This window comes from Trachurus trachurus, assembly GCF_905171665.1.
Source record: "Trachurus trachurus genome assembly, chromosome: 3".
Lineage (NCBI taxonomy): Eukaryota > Metazoa > Chordata > Actinopteri > Carangiformes > Carangidae > Trachurus > Trachurus trachurus.
The window spans coordinates 10,484,981-10,508,266 of NC_139893.1; the positions used below are offsets into that span (position 1 = coordinate 10,484,981).

At 41.1% G+C, this 23,286-nt stretch overlaps 1 protein-coding gene across 1 annotated transcript in view; it reads left to right on the forward strand.

Annotated features, from left to right (window-relative positions):
• Positions 1 to 2,242: 2,242 nt before the first annotated feature.
• The window catches only part of galnt18b (UDP-N-acetyl-alpha-D-galactosamine:polypeptide N-acetylgalactosaminyltransferase 18b), a gene marked incomplete at its 3' end in the record, with an annotated part of 83,666 nt that continues 62,622 nt past the window's right edge, over positions 2,243 to 23,286 (forward strand). Inside the window, exon 1 of the mRNA XM_083996226.1 lies at positions 2,243 to 2,483. Within this exon, the coding sequence (XP_083852352.1) occupies positions 2,246 to 2,483 (238 nt within the window). The 5' untranslated portion in view covers positions 2,243 to 2,245. The remainder of the gene's footprint in view (positions 2,484 to 23,286) is intronic.

Sequence of the window (23,286 nt, forward strand, 5' to 3'; positions counted from 1 at the left end):
AAATAATTTATTGACTTTTAGTAGATTCTCTTGGGTTAAGATGAGAAATTACATGAACAGAAAAGCGAGAAAGCCCCTTTTTCATCACGTCCGTGTAACGAGCAAACACAGAAGCACTCCACATATTGCAAACCAGAACAAAAAGCATTTTGCACTCTAGCAGGTGTGTTAGCTGAGATGAATGGGCAGCATGCTCCTGCATTGATCATCTGCAGGCATAAACGGTCTCTGCTGAGGAGACAGCACAGAGGGGGTGGTCCGTCATTACATCTGGATTATACAGTGAAGGGCAAATCAGGGTGGCGCTGACGGACACTGATGACTGACAAAATAAATTACAGTCAATTACTGGTACCTTTAATGTGAAGCCATGTGTAGTGGAGTTGAAAAAGAATCTTTTCTGTCTTGAACGGCATCTTATTTCCAGCTGTCTCTCTCCACCGTCCTCAGTAATGGAGGTGTGCGATAGCAGCCGGCCACAAAGAAGACAATTCACATGGCGTTTGCTCTGAAAAGCCAGTGACTGTGAATACTGTTGCAAACGATAAAGTGTTTTCTTTCTCTATCATACACTGCATTCATCAAGAAAAAAAAACACAGGGAATCAAGTGTTACTGAAGCTGTCTATCCCATTACAATGAAAGCTATTAATATTTTATATTTTATATTACACTTTTTTCATGTTTCAATAATACTTTCACTCTGACAGACTGTTGTATTAGACAGGATGGAAAAAGCCTGTTATTTACAAAGAAGATATTGGATAAAACCGTCAAAAACAAAAATCAAGACCGTTAGTACAAATACAGAAGGAAGCCTGGCATTGATTCAGATATTGCAGTTTTCATGTGCATTTAGAGGATCCTTGGTAGCGGAAAGCTGCAAGATGTCCTCAAAGAAGAAAACTATTTGATGCTCTTAAAGAGTAGGAGGATGACTTGCAAGAAATGACAAGTCACCCAGCCTCAGATGCACAGAAAGGGGGGGAAATAAATAAATTCAGAATCCAGAGAGTCTGCTGCTGCTCTCCTGCAGATGGGAGAATTATTGCACAGTATCTCCAGAGTGAACATGGGCAAAGCCCTCTACATGATGGCTGCATTTTTTTTTTTTAGCTTTTTCTCTCTCTTTTTTTTTTTTGCTGTGCCATTTAATGAGCTCTATTCTTCTCCTGGGCTGTGGAAATAACAAAGAACTGGGAGCAGATCCATTCATAAAGTGCTCTTAGACTCTGAGACTGATATTTACAGTTTGGTGGAAAAAAGAGAAAAGGGGAAAGAATAAAATGGCCAATTTGCCTCATAAGGTTAAAGTGCTGCTCTTCAAGTTCAGTCTTGTCTGCAGCATTTTCCCTCAGAGCAGATCTGCTGTAGCCTAATTAGTCTGACTAGTATCTTTTTCTGCTCTGGTCTAATTACAGAAGCATATGAGATGAGAGCAGCAGCCTCCTCTCTGCATCCGGTGTGTCTAGTGATCTGGACCAGAGCCAGACCTGTAACATGACCCCCCGCCACACCTTGATTTCTCCCGGAGTCCCGCTGTCTCTATCTCGTGGTTTGATCCAGTACTGCAGCAGGTAGCTATACCCTATAGCTTTACTCTTTCATGTTGCATCTCATTTCAATACTATTAACTCTAAAAGTGCTTCCTCTCCGCGCATGGAAGGATGAACAGAACAAAAAAAAAAAAAACTCAAGAGATTGTGAGCCTCAGATGGATGTGTCACTGCCCTATGGGGTGGGAATCAAACATCATATGCGCACTGCTCTGGTTGATATGTGCGCAAATGTCTCGTGGTTTGGACAGAAATAGGTTCTAATACTTTGTGTCCCGGTCTGTGGAAGCGGTCCGGTCAGATCCACTTTCACAGTGAATCAGTGCGCAGCAGGGACGCGTGCAGCGGGGAGGCTGTCAGTCCCCACCATCCCTCCCATTGGCTGCAGCAGGATGCTCCGTGTCTCTCCTGTTTCCTTGATCCTCAAATGCAACTGGAGCCCGGCGCAGGTTTAGCCATGGAGCGGGAGAGTGGACCTTCACCTGTAGATATTTGACATTACCCTGTGTTTCACCATCTGCGAAAAACACCAAGCCACTTCTGAAGTAAAAGCTCGGAGCTTCGGATATTGCCTCGCCGCCGCACGGTCGCGGGAAATAACTTCCACTATTCCAGTTTCTTGCGGGCGACTGTCGCCCCGGTCCTCCGGTATAACGGGATAGTGCAGGCTGTGTATGGAGGGATGTCGGCATGGCTTGCACCAGGAGAACCAAAACTTTGGTGTCCACATGCGTGATCCTGAGCGGCATGACCAACATTGTTTGCCTGCTCTATGTCGGATGGGTCACTAATTACATCGCCAACATTTACATCAAAGTCCCGATGCCTTTACCGGAGAGAAAGTTAGAAGGTGACAAAAGAGGAGACACTCTCCGGATCATGGAGAGGCTGGACCGGCTGGAGAATGTGGTCAACCAGCACATACAAGGTAAAAAAAAAAAAAGAGAGAAAGAAAGAAAAGAAAAAGCCTATAGTGTTTTAACTTCCTGCTGAGAAAAAGCTGCACTCTGCATTTATCTGTGCTCCATTTAGGAGAAAGTTTCACTGCATTTATACCTTTTACGTCAAGTCCGCGGGTTCGCACAGCGTGTGTGTGTGTTTGATGTGTGTGTGTGTGTGTGTGGGGGGGGGGGGGGGGGGGGGGGGGGGGGGTTGGATAAAGACAGAGCAGGAACTTCTTTTGTCTGATCGAGATCAGGTTGTTTAGAGGGTGTGATAGAGGACGAGACGTCCTCAGTGCAGTGAGGCTGCAAACCCAACACAATCCGAGAATGACACTTCACATAGTACAACATCTTAATTATTCATTATAAGTAGATTACAAAATAAGACTCATCATATCTCATTTCAGCTGCAAACAGAAAGCAAAGCAAGTCCAATAAATGTCATGATTTACAGTGACAGACTCTGCATCCCCTTCATTAGCAGGCTGCTTGTGCCTTTGTCGAGGTTAATGTGAGTGTTGGTTCTGCTGCATATTCTTTGGAGAAGTGCTCCTCGTATCTTGTACTACACTCCAGCTGAAAATGTGGCGTGAAGCAGCATTATGCATCCTTACTGAGAGCCCATAATCCAATAAAGTGATAAAGATTCAGGCAGCAGTAAGAGTTTCATACCTCCCTCTGCAACTTCTCACCTCATCTGAATGAACTGGGATTATAAATTGAACCCTTCAGAACTAATTCCCCGCACCTCGTGTGTCGCCCACATCATTTGACTTGAACTTGCTCTTGTACTTTCAGGAATGCCTGGAATCCTTTTTTCTCAAATTCCTTCAAGCTTTTCTTCCACTCCTGGTGTACAGTTTCTTTACGCTTGATCACACACAGTTAATTTCTCTCCACTCTTATGTCTTTAGAGGAGCTATTCTTGTCATCACAGGAGGGCTCATTTTGGGCAGGTCCCAATTTCAAGTAGCACGGAGCTGCTGCAGGAAAAAAAAAATGAAATGCAGACAGAAATCTATGCATGCCTCTCTGAGCAATAAGACTCTGAGCTTGGGCTTGGGTAAACATGCCTCCTTTGGAGGCTTGTCTCCATTTCACCTTGGCACCCACAGGTATCTGTGGGGTGGAACTTTATCCAGGTGCCCCCAGTGACTTACCTCCAAAGTACATGTTTCTATTATTCCTGTTGTATTGTGTTAGATGTATCAGCACAACCAGGGGACAATTCAGTGATTTTTCTTATACAAAGCTTAAAGCAGAAGTAAGCGATCTGGTCGTTTTGGGTAACTTCTTGTCAGCCGATGGAGTTAGCAGCCCCCGCCCTCGTCATGGATCTATTGGTCCTCGTCCCTACGTCACCACATTCACGCGCATCCCTTGGCTGCACACACAGCCCTTCATGACGTTCTCTCTCCTCATTGGATAAAGCTTGTAGGATACAAGGAAGTATACAAGACGTTTTCTCCTCGGCTTACAGCAGAGCAGAGTGACTGACAGACCCGTGTTTCAGACCAAACACTCTATGTAAGTGATTGCCGTCGGAAGATGTAACTATTTAAGACTTATATTAACACAAATATTCCGCTTACTTCTGCTTTAAATTAGAGATAATGAGACTTTTGTACATGTTGTAGACCTTAGAGTCCATAAATAGCTTGTTTTTTCTGTGGTCTCAAGAATCAGTGGGCTAGTGTGTGCAGTTTTGGGAAATGCACTTCCCACAAGGTCTCAACCATTTATACATATAAACCTTGCCTCACCTTGCTTCCTTGCTGTAGGTTAGATGAGAGGATAGAGCCCTACTCATTTATCCTGCATAATTATGAAACTAAAGATACATAGCTCAGCTCAAAAGAGGAGACTGGGGAAACGAGGTTAAACAACTAACTACAGCCTGGCTCTGTTGGAAGTTATGGCACCTGCCCAGAAACACGTCCTCACATAATATTACACTTAGGTTGTCAATCAGACTTATTTTTGTTTTAATTTGTAAGCTTGAAAGTTTCTGGGAGGTGGATTTCAGCTTCATATTTACCATAAACACACAACCGGCACCGGCCTTCTCCTCTGACTCACCACTAGAGAAAAAAAAGTGTATTTCCCCCAAAATGTTGAACTTCTCCTTTAAAAACTAGCCGTGCCTTATTGTCTTTTTATGCCACTTTTAAAACTAGGACACTCATTCTGTAATTAGATTTTAAAAAGTCCTGCATATCAAACATTTCCACTTCTACCACACTCGTTCTCTCGTGAGCTCAAACGCAGTCTGCTATAGCATCATTAGCGGATGCTTTGGGTGTTTGTGCTCATTTCAGTTTACGAACCTGTTTCCAGGCTCCAGACGTGAACTGCAGGGACACGACAGAGATCATATCCACAACACATCAACAGCACAAGTCCCTGTGCGAGTCATTGTGGAGGTTTGGAGCACAGGCGTCGTCGTTGACAACAGAATCTGTTGGGGATAATGCTGCGGGAGACGGTTGATGTCATATCAGTGCACGTTTGCAACAATGAAAAACTGTTGCAACAAAATGACCTGTCAGTTTAAATAGGAGACACATTGTCTGGGTTTCCCCGATAATTGCTCTGAATTTAATCGCGACAAATGGAGGCCCGTAATCTGAGTCTGTGAGTGGCTGACGGCATCAACAGTCAGTGAGCTCTGGGCAGAGCCAGAGATTCATTAGTGCACTTATGACATCTCTAAAAATACATTTCCTTCCTATATCATATTGTGAGACAAGTGCAGAAAGTAGACTAGACTGCATTTTGACTGTTTGCATGCTCCGGTTCAGTACTGTCCTGGTCATACAGTCACACTGTGTTCATGATGCACTTAGCTGTAAGTGCCTGTGTGAGGCCATTGTGAGATCCCAGAGCAATACTGCATGTGAGAATGAAACATTTACTGCAGCTGAATCACTGTGGACAGTCAAGAGGGATGCCTCTGGTGTCATCTTCACACTCATGGTCGAGGCAGAAATATCCCACTATTGTAAGTATGAGATGAGGGGAAGTGGCCTGTTACCACGACAAGGCAACAGCACGTAAAGCGACTCAAGTCTTTCTTGTATTAAGCACAGTCAGCCGAGGAGAATTTATTGGATAGTTGGACGGAGCAGGTTCACACATGCCCACCGTGAGGGCTGCCTCTGTTACACTCAATGGTTTTTGCTACCAAAAAAAGGGGGAAAGAATTTAGCAGCTACATGTTATTGCAGCAGAGACACAGTCAGGTCATACTGAAGTCATGTTTTTATGTGGCAGAAAAATAACTTTGCATACTTGTCTCTCACTCTGCAGCTAAGTTTCTGTGCTTATGTTTTGAATATTTCTTCATGCAGGTAGGCTCTACCATATATTATCAGTTTTGATTGTTTGTTGCTTTGCTGTCAAAACTCTCTCCTGTTTGCCGTGCAGCTGTGTGTTGACCTGAGTGAGCTGCTGTGTGTGGTGTTGAATTAAAGCGAGCAGGGTTGCAGAAGCTACTGTAACAGTTATTTTCATGACTTGACAATGTGTTGATTGTGTGATCTGCCTTTTGATTTAGTTCATCAAATGTTTTGGGGAAAATTGCCACTTAATGGGATAGTTCAACATTTTGGCAAATTGGCCCATTGCCATAATCCCTATAGTCATAGCAGTAGGTTTGTTAGCTTTAATTGTCGGTGCAAGCTATTTTTAGAACGGCAGAGCAGAGCCGCGAGCTGTTCAGAGCTACTACACTACGGAGACTAATGGGATTTCTTGGTTTCCCTCATCAATTACACAATCCAACAACTCCAAAACGCTCTCATGGACACGTTGTGACATGTCACATTCACGTTCACCACGCTGCATAACAGAACGTTACAAGACAGAGTTGTTGTAGAGGTAAACATGCAAAACAGCTGATGCGCGTGTTTCTGTCAGTGGCAGTTTTTCAGTAAGCAGTCTCTGCATTTACCTCTAAAACAACTCTGTCTCGTAACGTTCTGTTATTATCTCATAGCGTGGTGAATGTGCAGGTCACAACTTGTCCACCAGAGAGTTTTGGAGTTGTTGGATTGTGTATTTGATGAGTTTGATGAGGGAAACCAAGAAAAACCTCCGTAGCTCTGAGCAGCTCACAGCTCTGCTCCGCCGTTCTAAAAACAGCTTGCACCGACAATTAAAGGTAACGAACCTACTGCTATGGCTATAGGGATTCGACAAAATGTTGAATATCCCTTTAAGTGGTAATTTTCCCCAAAACATTTGATGAACTAAATCAAAAAGCAGATGGCACTAAAACATTACTAAAACCATTTGATTCATCTTCTCTTGATTGACCAATTGATTAATCAACTAATAAGTGCAGCAGAGCAGTTCAATCAAATTAAATCCAAGTTCTCATTTGAATAGTTTGAGTTCAAACATTAAGTCACAGCACAAAACTAGAATAACCAAAATCTTATGTGCAGTGATAACAATAATACTAACACTGAAACGATGCAGGGTTATTGTTTGAACACCTACAGTCTGAGCAAACAGTGACAGATATATACAGGGATGTATGTTTTTTTTTTTTAACAAAGGCTTGCTTTAATAACATGCTGTTCATGAAAAGGCAGCTGCTTCATGGTTTGCTTTGACCTCTGAGGATGTGCAATACCAGCGCATTGTCTGATTCAAAGGCCACGAGGCGTGCGAGGGCTAGTCATTAACACAGTGCTGATTTAGCTGCAAATGATAGTGACAGTTCCCAAGATGGCTTCAAGCAAATCCACCCGTCAAGTCGATTGAGAAGCCCAGTAAATCAGCGCGTCTGCTGATGCTCAGAGGACAGTTATATTCGGGTATTTATCTGATGCGATTTTCGAAAGTGACAATGAACGCAGCAGTGGAATAAATGAATGATGGAGGGAAATAAGAGAGGTGGAAGCATATGAGTATATGGATGTGTGGTGGTGTGTGTGTGCATGTGTGTGTGTGTGTGTGCATGCTCGTGCTTGCAGGCTATGGAATGCAGCTCAGGAAAGTACAAGTTACACAGTATTTCCAGTTTCTCCGGCCTCAGTCCTTTGCATGGAAAAACTGACAAAATGTTGTTTTCGTACAGTTTTAAAGAAGGGCAGCTTTGTTTCTTATGGAAAACACACCTATTAACAAAAAAAGGAAAAAAAACATGAAAGATCTTTTTAATAAAGATTTGATTAGTTATATAAAACAACACTATGATATGAGAGAGAATGGGTGGCAGTGAAGTATGAAAAAAATCAATGGCATACTAATGATCACGGCTTAAGTGTGTATTGACACTGCTGCAGAAATTGGGGAAATTTCCTCCTTTTAAAAGGGTTTAATTTCCTGAGACTTCACTTCCACTGATGATTGTTCTGTTTCAATCTGTCACGTAACTTCCTCTGCAAAAATAAATTCATTTGGCAACTGTGAGAGCTCATTACCTCAGCAGGTAGGAGATTGGTGCAACAGAATTGCTGCTGCCATGGTGAAGGCAGTTTTTTTTTTTTTTTTTTTCTTATAGAAGCAGCACGGTGGTAGATTTATTTATAGTAAGTGATAATGGTTTTGTTATATTTCCAAAAAATATTTCAAAGTGTAATAGATGATGACGGTTATGTTACGTGGTGGCAGAGGTTGCGCTAGACTTTTTCGTCGCCGGTCATTTTGACTGACGGGGTCATAAAAATTCCGTCATAATCTATTTTTACCGGTCACTTTAATTTTTTTAAAATGATAATAATACCATATTCAATAGCATTCAATTTTAATTCATATCAAGTCCAAACAAATTGAACAGAGAATGCTCCGGAGCAGAGTCGGCGTCAGAACACATCTAACCGTGGGTCAGTCAGTGAATGCGGGGTCACTTTCTGCCACTCAACATCTAAATACAACGTTAGATGACATCAGTTTTCTGTCAACAATCAACATGCTAACCCATGTGTTATACCAAAACATCCAAAGGAGCACGTTTTCACATAGGCACCGCATAGTGCACTGGCGTTAGCTCTCTCTCTCTCTCTCTCTCTCTCTCTCTCTCTGTGCCTCTCATTTCTCTTTTACGCACGCACGCAGCCACTGCGCATCACTGAAACAACTGAAGCTATAGACCACACAGCCAGATGCAGCACAAATTCAGACAGGACAAGACCCACTCAGCTTTAAGTGTTATAAACAATGCCACGGCGGGCAAAATACATTAAAAGAAGGCTTAACGTTACCTTTAGAAGAGTTGTGCGCGGCGAGTGTGTGAAACGGTGATGTCCTACCCCCACTGCTCTACCCTACGAGACACACCGCTGTGTAGCTACAGCTACGTAACTTAACAGCTGACTACTGTCGGTCCCTCGGACACTGCAGCTGAATCTCGCCCGTTAAATCATTATCGACCGTCATATTTGCACTGACACGACTCCCAGTCAACATTTAATCCACTTGAAGGAGTTTGAATCCTGTGGGGAAGCTTTCTGTCTTCTTCTCTGTTGTTAGTGTTTATGTGTGGCAGCACTAACAGCGCCACACACGCTCCACACAGGCCTAGAGGAGGTACTACAGCGTTTTCTACTGAGCGCACCAGCCAGCTGTGAGTTTTTTTTTTTTTTTTTTTAATCTAATTCTCACCGTAGGGACTTTGTGACATTGTATATGTTTTATATCGTTATCCACCGCTCCATGTATTGATTATCCGCCGGCTTCATTGTAAACAAATGCACATGGCCAGACAGCCATGGCTGTGAATTGCAATCTGTCAAAATGACGGATGGCCTCAAAATCTTTCCGTCACCATTTTAAAAAAACGGTCAATGACGGAAAATAACCGGTTAACGCGACCCCTGCGTGGTGGTGTGCTGTGTTGATAGGGGGCAGTGGCAGCAGCAGGTCAGGTGGAGGATTAGTGGTCCATAAAGTGAGTGGCTAATTAAGGTGGATGAGGGGCAGGTGTGCTGGCAGGTGAGGATCATGTGACTGTAGCGGAGACAGAGAGCTGCTGCTGCTGCTGCTGCTGAGAGGAGAGAGGAGGCAGCGACTGGGCAGGTTACAGCTGCACGGAGAGAGTGATAGGAGTACTAAAAGTACTGTAGGTTGAGATGAAGATTATGCTGCAACTATTAACTGAGGAAACTATCTGACTACTGTATAGCTGACTAATGCACACTAACACTATCACACCCCACCCACACTAACCCTAAACTAATCCACAGTTTAGGTTTGTGTCAGTGTGAGTGGGGTTTGATTCCCACATGTTACTAGTAGGTAGCCTGACAAGCCAGACTATATCATTAATTAAAATGTATAGTCTTACAACGACCGGTAGACCTCGGCTCAATCCAGGGGGCAGGATGAAGGCTGTCTTTCAAACTGCCTCTGCACGCAATAGGGTAGCGGTACGACTAATCAGAGCAAAGAGCAGGATGACGTAGTCAGAGCGGAGCAAGCTGGTAGATTAAACTTTTCCCATATCCCGCCGGCAAAACACCAAATACATCCTTCTTCGAAATGAATGACTTCAGTGCAGTATTTGCTCAACTTTTAAAGAAAAGAAAAGTTTAATTCTTTCAAAGTTGATGCCAACGCCGATTCAAACGATTCCTTTGCCAAAGCCATCTTGTCATGTTTTTCACCTTCGCAAGTATGTCGTCATTGCGTTAAGCCAGTCCAACGACTCTCTAAACAGATAGAGCGCTGTGATTGGTGAACACAAACGGTGTTCGAGACTCAAAAAGTTCCTATGGCTCGTTTCTAGACCCACCTACGGAGCAAATATATTTGCTGCAGCTAGGGTGCGTCTAGATTTCTAAGCTAACTAGTAGGTGCAGTTAAGGACGAAATTATTAGCCCCCCTCACTTTTTTTGTAAATATTTCCCATGTTGATAAACAGAGCAAAGACTTTTGAACACAGTGTTTTCCAACATCATAGTTGTATTTTGGATTTACTTTGCACACAGAAACACAATTATTTCACAAAAGCCAAAAACTACCAGGATCAAAATTATTCACTCTCAAATGATTAGCCCCCCCTGATGCTAATAGTCAGTTGTGTTTCCTTTTTGCTGGATAACAGCAAACAGTCATTTGTTTTAGTTTTCAACAAGTCTCTAGTCTCTGACACATCTCCTGTCGAATCCCAGCAAGTTCTTCTTTGGGAAATCTATCCAGCTCCTCCAGATTTGATGCCTCCTGGCATGCAGGACCTTGGTCTTAAGTCAACCACACAGATTTTCTTTAGGACTCAAGTCAGGGTTTTGTGCAGGACAACATAAAAAAAGTTACATTTTCATAGGGGGGGGGGGGGCTAATAATTTCGTCCTCAACTGTAAGTCGTAATGCTTGACTTATCCAGGAGCCTTTGACAAAGTTAACAGTGTAATTAAATAGCAAATCATGACAACAAAGATTTTCAGATGTTGATGAAGTTTAACTGCAGTTATGATCTGAGCCACACAAGCAGTTTTTGTGCCTAAAGTTAGTCAAGCCACACTATTATTATAGCAACGATCGTATGCCACTGTAAATATAGTCATATATTATTAGGGTGACCATGACAACTAAGGTCCAGTATACACGGCCTGTTTTTTATAGTAACCATGGCAGCCTAGGTCCAGTGTACTTGATGCTGTCCATGCACAAGATAAACTCCTTCAGGTCCTACCAGAGGGTTGAACAGCCATGTGTGTAGGGCTATGACCATAATAATAATAATAATAATAATAATAATCTAATTATCCAAACAAAATTGGTTTACATTCATGAGCACTAGAAAGAAGTAGCAAAAAAATATAGCAGTATTAATAAAGAATAAAAAGATTAAATAAGACATACAATGATCATTATAAGAAAAGAAAAAAAACATGAATAAATAAATAAATTGTAGAATTCATAATACACAATAAAATGTGTGGCTGAGTTGAGATCTCTAGGTGCTCCCAATAAAGTGGCCACGAAATCTATAAAATTGATATATTTCCAAGGTAATGCCTCCAATATTACACACAGCAGAAACAAACATTTTTGTTGGGCACTGCCACTTACTTTACTGCAGGAAAATAAACAAGTCAATGCTCTACGTTAGACAGACTGAGTACTGCCAACACTTTTTCTAAATCAATGCAAACATACATTCTGTACTTATAGCAGGACGATTTGATATATATGTGTCCGTACGACAGATCATCCATCAATAATTTATGCTGGCTGATTTATCTGTCTGGCTTTACCGTTAAAAGATTGCATGATAAATAAAATATTTGTTGAGGGAATATTTTTTGTCTTGCTATTCAGTTGGCAGCCAGATAGGACACTGGGCGCTCTGAGACGGACAAAAAGCTGCATACAAATCCGAGTGCCTATCATCTCTTACAGGTTTTTATGAATTCATGGCTGTACAGTGATCGTGCCTCTCAGGTTAATGATTGTTACCGACGTAAATTGGCTTTTGCTGAAACAGTGTGAACAGAGTGAAGAGAAGAGGCTGTGCTGCTCTCTACACCTGGTGCATATAAAATGAGTGTAACTGTGCTTTCTATAAAACACACCCTGCTGTACATTTATTAGAAGATTGATTATCTCCCACTACTCGCTGTTTGCATTGGCTGTCTGTTGGGAGAGCTGCAGCCGAGGTGAAGGAGTGGGATCAGAAAACACGGGATACCGTGGGTGGTAATTCCAATAAATCGAGAAGTTATTGAAATATAGGGATATGAGTGCACTGGAGAATATTTGGTAATGAAAACAATTAATTATCCCAGCTCCAGAGGGCAGAATCATCATGAAGAGAATAAATTAGACGCGTAGAGGCCTCGAACACGGGCGTCGATGCAAAGGTCGTCCCCTGACAATTTCTACTAAATACGTCAATTCACTATTGCAAATGTTCTCAGTGTAGTTTTGTCCCTGCAGATTTTCTGCAGCCTCAACAAAAATATAAAAACAACCCTTGTTAGTCAGATGGAAATCTCTTTAGCTGTGGCTGTATAAGATTTACATTAGAGCTCAGGCTGACAGCAAGCCATTTATCAGATATACGCTGACATACAGTGATGTATTGATAAACGCTTCATTGCTTAGTAAAAGGAAGACTGTACATATTTTCAGGAGTATTTTGACCAGTACAGTGGGTACTAGTTTCATTTGGACGTTTCCCTCACTGTAATAGAAAGTCCCAAAAACACAGAAACACATTGCTCAAGTACTATGAGCTTATCAAATACTGTTGATAGATTTCCTGTAGCAAGTATAGGATGACTGATGTTTAATCTGCAAATTAATAATATAAAAGATCAGTGTTATGATGCTAAATGCTCAACTTTCCAACTTCGTCTTCTATAAAATTCCAGCTGCAGGTGTTTGCCATTTAGTTCATCAACTTGTCCAGCGAGACACTTCAGCTCCAACTCCACAGTGATCTAATGTGTTGTGTATGATGCTAATTGCTCACAAGCCTTTGTTTTTAAGTTCTCAGAGTGACCGAAACGTACGCACATAATCCGTTCATCTATCTTGTCACAAATAACAGCAGGCTCTGAGCACAGAGAGGTTATTGCAGCTGATACAACAACATTCATTTAGGTCACTTTGTCCCCAGGTGAGGCCTCAGTGTCACCTTCCTCAGCAGAATCACTCTTTTGCTCATTTCCCCTCTTTGATAGCAGCTTTGTCTTGTCTTTGACAGAGCTTTCAAAATTAACTACCTCCGATACTAGATTGTCATAAATCTTAATAAAACCGTCCTTATTGTGATGAACATGCAGTTTTAACTTTAAATCAGAGAGAGCCAAGGTGCATATAGTCATTTATCCCCTTAGCATCTCAACATAGTTGATGTTACAGCCTGTTCCAGCACTTCATGTTTTTCTTAGTTAGGTTTTTTGCAACTGAAAGCAAATGTGGCAAAGATTTCAGTCGTGGCAGATTTAGAGACACCTGTAGTTACCTGGTTACAAATAAACGCAGTTAAAGGCACAGAAACTAATTATCATTTTGATTAAAGAAGTCAGGAAATAATAATCTGCCTTTCCCATCATTTTGTGAGCGACTGTGATCTGATTTTATTCTGCAAACAGCGTGAGTCTGTGAACAGCAGGACGCAGTGAGAGGAGTTGGTTTCACAAACAGCTTTTTTCTCCCGTAGCCACCAGGACTCTGAACTCCTCCCCACATTCCTCAAACATACATTGTCTGCTAGTTGCCTATTGATGTGTCTGTCTGATGTTTCATCATTTGGGTTTTTGCAGAAAACATCATACTCTATTGGAAACAAATTGCACCGGCCTTGGTTGTCTGGCTAATAAGCAATCTATATATACTGTCTGAGAAGTTGGAGGTGTGTAGCTACAGTCTAGTTGTCTGCTTTGTGGCTGCTTTATTCCCTACAAACATTTCTAACTGATCCACTGTCAGAAAATAAAAGTTTTCTTGTACTGTAGATGTATTTTGGTTCAACGATTGATACAACCACATAGCATTTCCTTTGACTGCTCATTGTTCAGCCCTACATACAATTGAGTTGAATGCTTTTAAAAGCTGCAGCAGTGGTGTTAGGTTTGCATTAGCTCCAACTTCATATTGTCACATCCACTTCATTATACTGCAAATATACAAGATATTGTGATGCTTTCATCAGCGGGCCACAAGCTCAGTCTCCATTGTGTTGCCTCATTCCGTGTTAGAGATTGAAATTTATTTGAATGAACATCTTGCGTTAATGGGAGAGGTTCGATAAATGAGCCAATGAGCTCATCTATCCCTCCTCCGTCCTTACAAAAGCTGCGAGCGTGCAATTCTTAAAATAGCAATCTATCTGTATCCACCATCTCAGCTGGTCCCGTCATACTTTGGTGTAACCACGACGACATAATAACACAGCCCCACAGACCTACATTGTTGATGTTGTAGAGCAGATTTTGTGTTTGTGTCAGCACTAATCGTTAGATGTCTGATTTTAGAGGCGAAACGCGGCCGCCGACGCTGCCTGTGGGGTTCAAAGTAAAGTATTATTATAGCATTTTATTGGCCACACATTACATAATGATTGCATCCAAAGTGACACCCATCTGTTTGGAAATCCATTTGTCTGGATTTACTATGCAAGTCAAATTGTTAAGGATGCTAACTCAAACATCAGCCACGTATCGCTCTTGTTAATCCCTTTTTTTTTTTTACTCAACCTTATGAGCTTGAACATCAGTATGATAAAAAGTTTTGGTGGTATAATTAGCATCTCAACCTCCACTCCAATCATTACACATTAGAGAATCCTTATCTCCATGCAGCAAAGTCTTCATTCAAGACAACAACACTGAGGACAAATTGAAGTGTTTTGTTGCTTCATGCTTTTAAAGTTGTCAGCAGTATTTTTTTTTCTCACTCGTCTTCTGTAGGCTACTTTCTTTCTCCATAATTAATGGCTCTAAGTGAGGAAGTGTGCTCTGGTTCAAACACACCCATGCCATTATGTACAAAATGTTTTTTTCTGCTGTTTACCGAGTGTAGACTGTCATGTCCTTGTGCAGCAGAGCAGAGTCCTGAAAGCTTCTTCTTTGTCAGTTTAGACCTTTTTCCACTATATGATCTGAACTGTTTGCAAGACTCCATGTTAAATCAGTGTAGTCCGGAGGTTTTATGTTTTAACAGAGAATAATCACTTCATATACAACAATTTAACATTATATGACAGACATATCGTTCTTTGACGAAGTAATCAATAGTTTTGACTATAAAACCTACCTTTGAGTATTTTTGATATTAAAAAATGAACCAGCCAAAATAGTTGGCATAGTGAATCTTCTGCTGATCCACAAACTGACAAATCATAAAGTCGCCGCCCACAATCTTAAATATTGAGACAGATTTTAAGGAAACCTGCTGTGCTGAGTTCACTGCCCCGTCCACTCCACTGTGCATCTTGCATGTCAGATTTATAATGTGCAGTTCATAGTTGCTGTCAGTACATTAAGTTTATCGGTTGAGCTGTTTGCAAAATTCAATAATCTTCTATTAACTAACCTCTTTAACCTGACCACATGAGTTGTGTTTTGCAGAAACAACATTTTTCATGCGTTAGATTTGTGCTGCATTTTTCCCACTCAGCAGATCCATGTCTATAAGGCGGCCAGTGTTCGATTCATCTTAATGAGTCAGCCGTTACAGATGTGAGGTTACGTTGGAGCAGGGTGGAGATGGATCACAGACTGAGGCCGGACAAGACAGAAGTGAATTACTGGTGCTTGGAAATGAAATTCATCAAAGCTAACTATAATTGAGATCTTCTATCAAAATGCATTTTCCCAACCTTCACTCATCATTAATCCATTGCTAATATAGACACAACTGCAACTGTCGTCATCTGCCACGAAGAATTGCACTAATGAGCCACAGAACCTCTTATCACAGTGGGCATAGATGTTGTGTTTCTTCCATTAAAGGGTTACTGTTCATTCATTCTCATATCACAAGTCTCCCAGCATCCTTAAACGCACCGCCAACGTAAATGTTCATCTCTTCCACTTATCAAAGCTAAGCTGGACAAGAATTACTTAGGGCCATCCTATGATTTGTAATAACTGCGGAGGTTGTCTGTCTTCGTCATCCTGTGTAAATCTGCCGGCTTTCTAATCCGTAAAATAAAACATGAAGCTCTATTTTCATAGGATTTATTTCTCACAGGAGGGATTTTAATATTACAAGTGTTAAGTAGTGATTTTAACCCACAGTGCATCTATTGTATGTTCTATGTAGGTAACGATTGTTGTCCTTACTATTTAACTTTATTGATTATTTTGGGAGGGCAATTTGAAATATGCAGGGAAATGTTGGAGTCCGATACCTCTCTCCAACCACAGGCTTGTCTTTAATGTAGTCAGACTTTTTGCACTGGCACGGGCAAAGTTTTTCCAAAACAAATTACATGAAATTTAGAAAAATGCTATCAGAATTGATCCAATCTCCACCCATTATTTGCACAATCCATCAAAAATGCAGATGTAATAAAGACAGAAGAGCTCTTTTCTGTAGCCAAGCAGATGGTGCATTGTGAAAAGGTGTCAAAAACCGGGCACAAAAGGCCTCTCTCCCACTTCCTGGCTAATTTAATTCCAGTTTGACACTGGCTTTTGGAATAAAGTTCAAAGAATGAACTCACATCTTTTATTTACATACTGCTTTGCATACTGCTGGAAATGATGTAAAAGAATAACTTTGTTTTTTGTTACAAGATATTTCACATGGGTCTAAACACATTTGGTCTTGTAGCATAATATGTCACAATATATCATGTCCAGTATGTGAACTTTTTCAAAATTATTCTCCTTTCCATTGTCGTATGGACTCACAAACTGGAACACATACGAACTAGTCTGCAGAGGCTCTGGTCCTGACTTGAAAGCAAGTTTGATCATTTGTTTTCCAGTGAGGTGAAGTACAGTATGAACAGTAAAAATGAAAAGGTTAGTGTAACTCAAGGTTTTATTGTTTTTGAGTTCAAAATTTCTAAACTGAATTATTCCTGAAAACTTGCTAAAAGATTTCAAGGTCAAAATTTACAGAAAACAAAAGGTAATGGAAAATATTATTTAAAGGGTGGATTCATACAATGTGAGAGAAAATGTACCAAAAAACATGTTTACATAATAATAATATAATGCTTATTTTTTCATGAATGTTCCCTGATAATCATTTTTGTTCAAAAAAGTTTTCAGACACATTTTCAGATGGGAAATAAGCTTAATGCTTTTAACTTACCTCACTTCTCTACCTGAGTGAAAGTTTTTTAAACTATGGCAACTTCAGCAAAGTGTCATGTTGGTAGTTGTAATATTTCCTCTGTTCTTGACTCTTGTCTTGCATCCTGTTCCCATCAAACATCCACCTGTGCCCCTGAAGTTTTTACGGTTGTGTTATGAATTGAATCACTGAGCAAAAACCTTAAGATCATGTTCGTGAAGTGGAGCGGTTGTAAAAGTGTTTTATTTCCTTGTTCTCAACCACCCACCCAACCATTTTCACCCATCACTGTGGATACAGCTCAGCTCAAGGCTCCAGTACGGTGACTGACGGTGAATGTTTGACTCGACCGTCCGTCCTCTGCTGACACAAGCAGCCTCATGGTCATGCCGCTGAGAGGACTTCTCACCTGTGACCTCCTTGCTCTCTGTGACAGATGCTTAATTTTGAGCTGAAACTAATTGTTGATTAATTGATTTACCATCAGGCAAAAAAAAACAACTAACCTGCAAGACATTTTAAATCATCAGCAACACACTCTTTGTTTGTTTAAGCACAAGTCAACTCACACTGGCTTTGGCAATAAACATGGCTGCAGGAGATGCTAAATATGTATGATAATATACATGCATAGCTACTTACTGTAGTGCTCACACCACCCTGACTACAGCCACATCACCGATCCCTCTTTCTTGTTTACTGACTCTCTCTGATAGTTGACAATTAGCTTACATTTACAGTTTAAAAATTGCAAATAAAACTTTCTGTCCTTAACTTAAAGTTAAAAGGACATGTTTGTTTATACTGTCATGCCCTCCCTCACACAGCTCAGCTCCAGACCACCTATTGCTTATCTGGTTTCAACACCAAAACCCAGATCATTTTCTTCTTGGCTTGGAGAGCTCAGGTGGGCCATCTCGTTAGGGAGACACATGGATGGCAGTGATAAGAGACTTATATTTCCAAAGCTTTTATTATAAATTAAAAATGATTAGGGATGGAAAGACTACTACAAAAATTAAGAAAAGATAAGGAAGAGTTCGGAAAAGAAAAGTAACGGTGACCCCGCACTGTTTATACTGTGCCTTAATCCCCGGCTGCTTTAAATTAACAATACCATGAGAACACAAATGGTTCTCGACGCATTATGGAACAGTTGATGCCTAAAGCTCTGCAGTAGCATCCCCTCATTGTCTGTGCCTCTTCCTGGTAAAAGTGCAAACCATCAAATATTCACAAATGCCTCCAGAATGCAAATGCTTAGCATAAAAATAGATCCAATCCATTTTAAGGAGGTGATTCTGTGCAGAAATGAAGTCATTACACCCCCCTCCCCAAAGATAATACTCAGAACTTGGTCTGTATTTGCATGGGGATGTCTCAGCTGAATTACACACGGAGGAGAACAACAGTTGGTGCATCACAGCCCCAGAATGATTTCTGTACAACACTTTCAGTTACCATCTGTAGTCCTCTAAAGGAGGTGCATTTGTTGCTGTCAGAAATGCTGCTCGCAAGGTGTGTGTGTGTTGTGCACACAGTGCACACTGCAACATGTAGTCAGGCTTGTGTCTTGTGTATTATCCACTGAAGAAATGCAGAATGAGATGATGCAACTTTTAATTTTTAATTGACATATCCGCATGAAAATGGCAAATGGCAGATCTTGACTTGTGGGATCACTGAGTGCACTGATTGATTGATATTGGAACTAAAACGATGCTTCTCTTCTCCCCTTTTCCACAAGATTGCCCTCTGAAAGGTTTTGGAAAGCTTTTGGATCTTTTGACAAAACATGATAGGGAGATGTAGCCATCAGGCAGTGATTTGTCAGCTCAGCACAGAGGCCAGTGGCAGCCGTCAGCCAGCAGCCAGCAGCCAGTCCGCCTGCATGGCCGGAGGTGCAAACCCACACTGTGCAGTCAGAAACTCCCCTGTCATGTGCTTTTGTGGGGCATCTGCTGCGTGGTGATAAGGGCCGGGCTGCTTCACTTTTTTTTTTTCAGCACAGCGCAGAGTTTTGGAGCTAATTATTTATCTCTTTGTATTGTTGTTGGAATTAATGTTAGATAAAACTCTCAAAGTATAAGTTGTGTTCTGTCACGACTCGTGATAGCGAGTGCAGAGCAGGATGCAAAGAAAAATGCTATGTGCAAAATGTAAGAGCACATCTGCTGCTCTCTGATTACAGAGAGAAACACAAAGCAACCCAAACCTTCATATTTCTGTGCTGGGAGCGCCCTTTGCCAGTGCGTCTGAATCAGCAGCCTCGGGTTCAACACATTGTGGACTCACTGGGCTTGTCAGAGATCGCTGGGGCTCCACAGGCTGAAATGCTGCTCGCTGCCTCCTGGACAGAACATTTACTGCCGGGTGGTGGTGGGTTCAATCCGGGTGGTGCGTTGAGGCAGCTCGTTACTCGCCTGAAGCTGCAAAACATTTAGCCACCTGCATTGTGAATTCAAGAGAGGCGTCGTGTTCTCAATAATGATGCTCATGTTGTAACAAAGACAGTATCCTAAGTGGTGTGACTTGTCCTCTTATTTTGGTTTAAATAGTGAGTCTTGGGAAGGACTTGTGCATGGTTGATGAGTGATTTGATGCTGCCCAACAATGTGTTCATGGTCTTTTTACTGATGCGACAGTAGGCAACAGGGCTGACCGATTCATCTTATTTTAATCGTCATTGCAGTATCAACTTGCACAATAAATAAGGTTGCCTGAAATGCGATGAGTAAGTTTCATTTACAGGCGCCATGCCTTCACACTTACTCATACACCTCACACTATAACCTGAGCTACAATGTGAGACGTAATGTAATGTAACAACAACAACGGCGGCCGTCAGGTCCCTCTGACACGACACCACGCCTGAAACGCTTCCACGTAGCATCGATCTGCATATTTTGTTCGGGCAGGACTTCTTGTGTTCAGTTAACTTATAATGTTTGGAGTTTGTTTACAGCACAAACACTTTCCACTCTTCTGTTTTTGCGTTTTTGTGTATTTGTGTGTTGCAGCATTACAGCGCCACTACAGGCCTGACATTATGAGTCATTTTCCAAAAGACACAGAAACTATATGGTTAATATGCACACCTGAATATTTGCTTATTTATCCCAAGTCATATTGTATTGGCAATATTGAACACTGTCATCGCACATCAGGCATGTTGCTGATACCGTGCAGGCCTAGTAGGGAATAACATCGTTTTTAAAACACCTCTTCAGCTCAACAGTCACAAAGTTAACTTAGGGAGGTCTGGCTTTGTTAGTCATTGCAAACTTCCATCTCTGATTCGAGTACTCACAAAGCAGTTCACACTAGACCTCAGCATTGTATAATGTGGGATGAGCACAGTGGTGAGTCAGTGACAGCTGCAAATAGCTGTGTTGAAATCACATGAACAAATAATAATCTTTATTGTATATTTTCTATGTTCAAACAAACAAAAGTAAATTCAATTTTTGTAACACTTGTTTTGCTTGTTTATCACCGTCAGCCTTTTTTTTTTTTTTTTACCAGAGGCATGATAAGCCTCATTACTGGCCTTTAGCTTGTCTCTTCACCCTGAACGGGTGATGTGAAAGGTGCAACACATTTAGCCAGCTGGTCTTGCAAATGGAGACGGCCCGGGGCTATTTTTCTCCGTTTCCTCATGAATGAGCGCGCCAGTTCAGACTTGCATCAGGGCTGTGAGGTTTTTATATGACGGAGGTTAATGACACCTATGATAATAAAATGCATCTCATTTGGCGTCAAAGTCGATTTTAATTTCCATTTTTTCCAAGCTTTATTTTATTCAGTTTTTCCTGTTGTTGTTGTTGTTGTTCCTCTTAATTGTGTCTTCTATTGATCATATTCGTCAGGTGTCGTTTGGATTACAAACTCAATATATATTATTTGTATTTTAGTAATGAACAGGATTGTCAAAGGAAAACTACAGAGCAGTTGAATCTTTGTCGCCCTCACTTTGTCCTGTTTCTCAGGTTTTTACATCTCATACTTAATATTTTTCAAGCATGTATTTTCTTGTCAAGTGAGTGATGCACCGTTATAAATGTTAGATTCTATTTGTGAACCTTCAGTCTAGGTTTTCCACGGCTCTTCAGTTGCAGGATGCCATGTTTACTTCTACATGAAAGCAAAGAACCAGAGGGAATGGGAGAAAAGATGAAACTTAGATGAAATAAAAATAAAATAAAAAACCTCAAAGGGCTCATTAAGAAATCTCTCCAAGAAAGGCAAGGGCAAACAACACATAAGGACACTGAAAACCAAGTGTAGTGGATGTCAACATGGTGAAACATGTTGGTGTTTTGTCTCCATAAGCTGTAACATCACATACAGTATAAAATGTCAGCTAATGCAAGCTGACCTCAAAGCTGCCTTTAAAGTGATTCTTACCGGCTGTTGTCGGAAACTGCTGACAAAGACGTGAGAGAACCTTCAATATGATAATCACATGCATTCATGTTGTTGAAAACATCAAGGAGCATCATGTTTCACACGGCGCGATGAGTTTCACACGGCGGCACTAATTGACGTCTGGAAACGTCAATGGAACTGTTTATACGACTGATAAAAGTCTGTGTCTGAGCAAATTAGAGCAGAGAAATTAGAAATTGATATTAAAATCAATAGGGAAAACTCTTTATGTGCATTTCTTTGCTTTGAGTATTGTGTTGACAACGGCTTTATCGCATTTCAAGCCGGTGTTATCAGACGGCTCTACACGTTGACCCGTGGGTTATTTCTCCTCCTCTCAACATAAATAGAGAAATATTGATTGATATCATTGTTCAGGCCTTCAGCAAACTTACAGATGACAGTCACTTATCAAACCTCTTTCTCTCTTTTCTGCCCATTTCTGTTCCCGAGCTTTTGTCTCACTGTCTCTCTCTCTCTCCATTTTCTTGCCTGCGTCTCCAGCCACAGTAATGCTGATATAACCTCCACTGATTTTGAGCCACAATATTGACTCACATGCCTGGCATTTGTTTTTGGTACAGAAATGTCGGTCTGCAGCTTTTTTCTACTCTCAAAAATGCACTTTGTCCTCTGCATGAAGGGTTCATGTGTCTTGAGGGTGAAGTCTGAATCCTGCTGCAGCAGTTTCATCATTTGATGGAAGTGTTTCCTTAAAAGGAACAAACAGTCCTTCCTGATACTTGTGTCAGAGGCAGGCAACAAGCAGGGAAAGGGCTGCAGCAAGAAACACACATTTTACAAAACTTCCTTCCAGAGTGGGATCAATAAAATATCATCTTGATTTAACTTAATTTGTATGAGCAACATTTTTAGCATTAAAAATGAACATAATGTTCATTGGTTTACATAGGCAATTTAGGCAAAGCCATTATACATTTGTAACTATAAATCCCTGTTTACATGCAGCATATTGATAATCAGATATTTCCCTAACCACCTTTCTTATTGTGGAAGCACGGCTTACTTATCTTACACAAATTCTCATAATGATCCAAGATGTTGTTGTCTCCTGAGTTGTGTGGGTGTACAACCCTGTCTCTATAGATATACTGTTTGTTCAAATGCATTTTACTATGTTTTGATTGGGAAAAGAGAGAGAGAGAAAAAACTGTTAAGTAATCTAGTGTGGCTTTACATTTCTTTCCAAACATGGGGGGCTAATTGTTGTTGCATAGTACGGAAATCTAATTTGCAGGAGCATTTAGATCAGGCTGTGTTGTGGGAGCATGCAGCTTTACCTCTGTGTGAATGCATCTGCATTATACAAATAGTCAACTTCTGAGTGGTGGAAGTTATTCTAACTGTGTAGAGGATACTTTCAGTTTTAATTGGACGTTTTATTAAATAATTTACAGAGCTTCATCCTGTCACACTGCTCTCAAGCTGTCTTTGTCATGCACATGCACTTCCAAAAAGCCAGTAAGGTGCAAAATGTTCATGTGGCTTCATGAAATGTGTGGGGAAATTAGGTTTCTTAAATCCCACAAACCATATGAGAGAAGGTTTGTTGCTTGTATAATGTTTCAGAAATCAGGATCCTGAAATAGAAAAGTTTTCTTCCAAAACCTCAGCACCAATCTCTGACT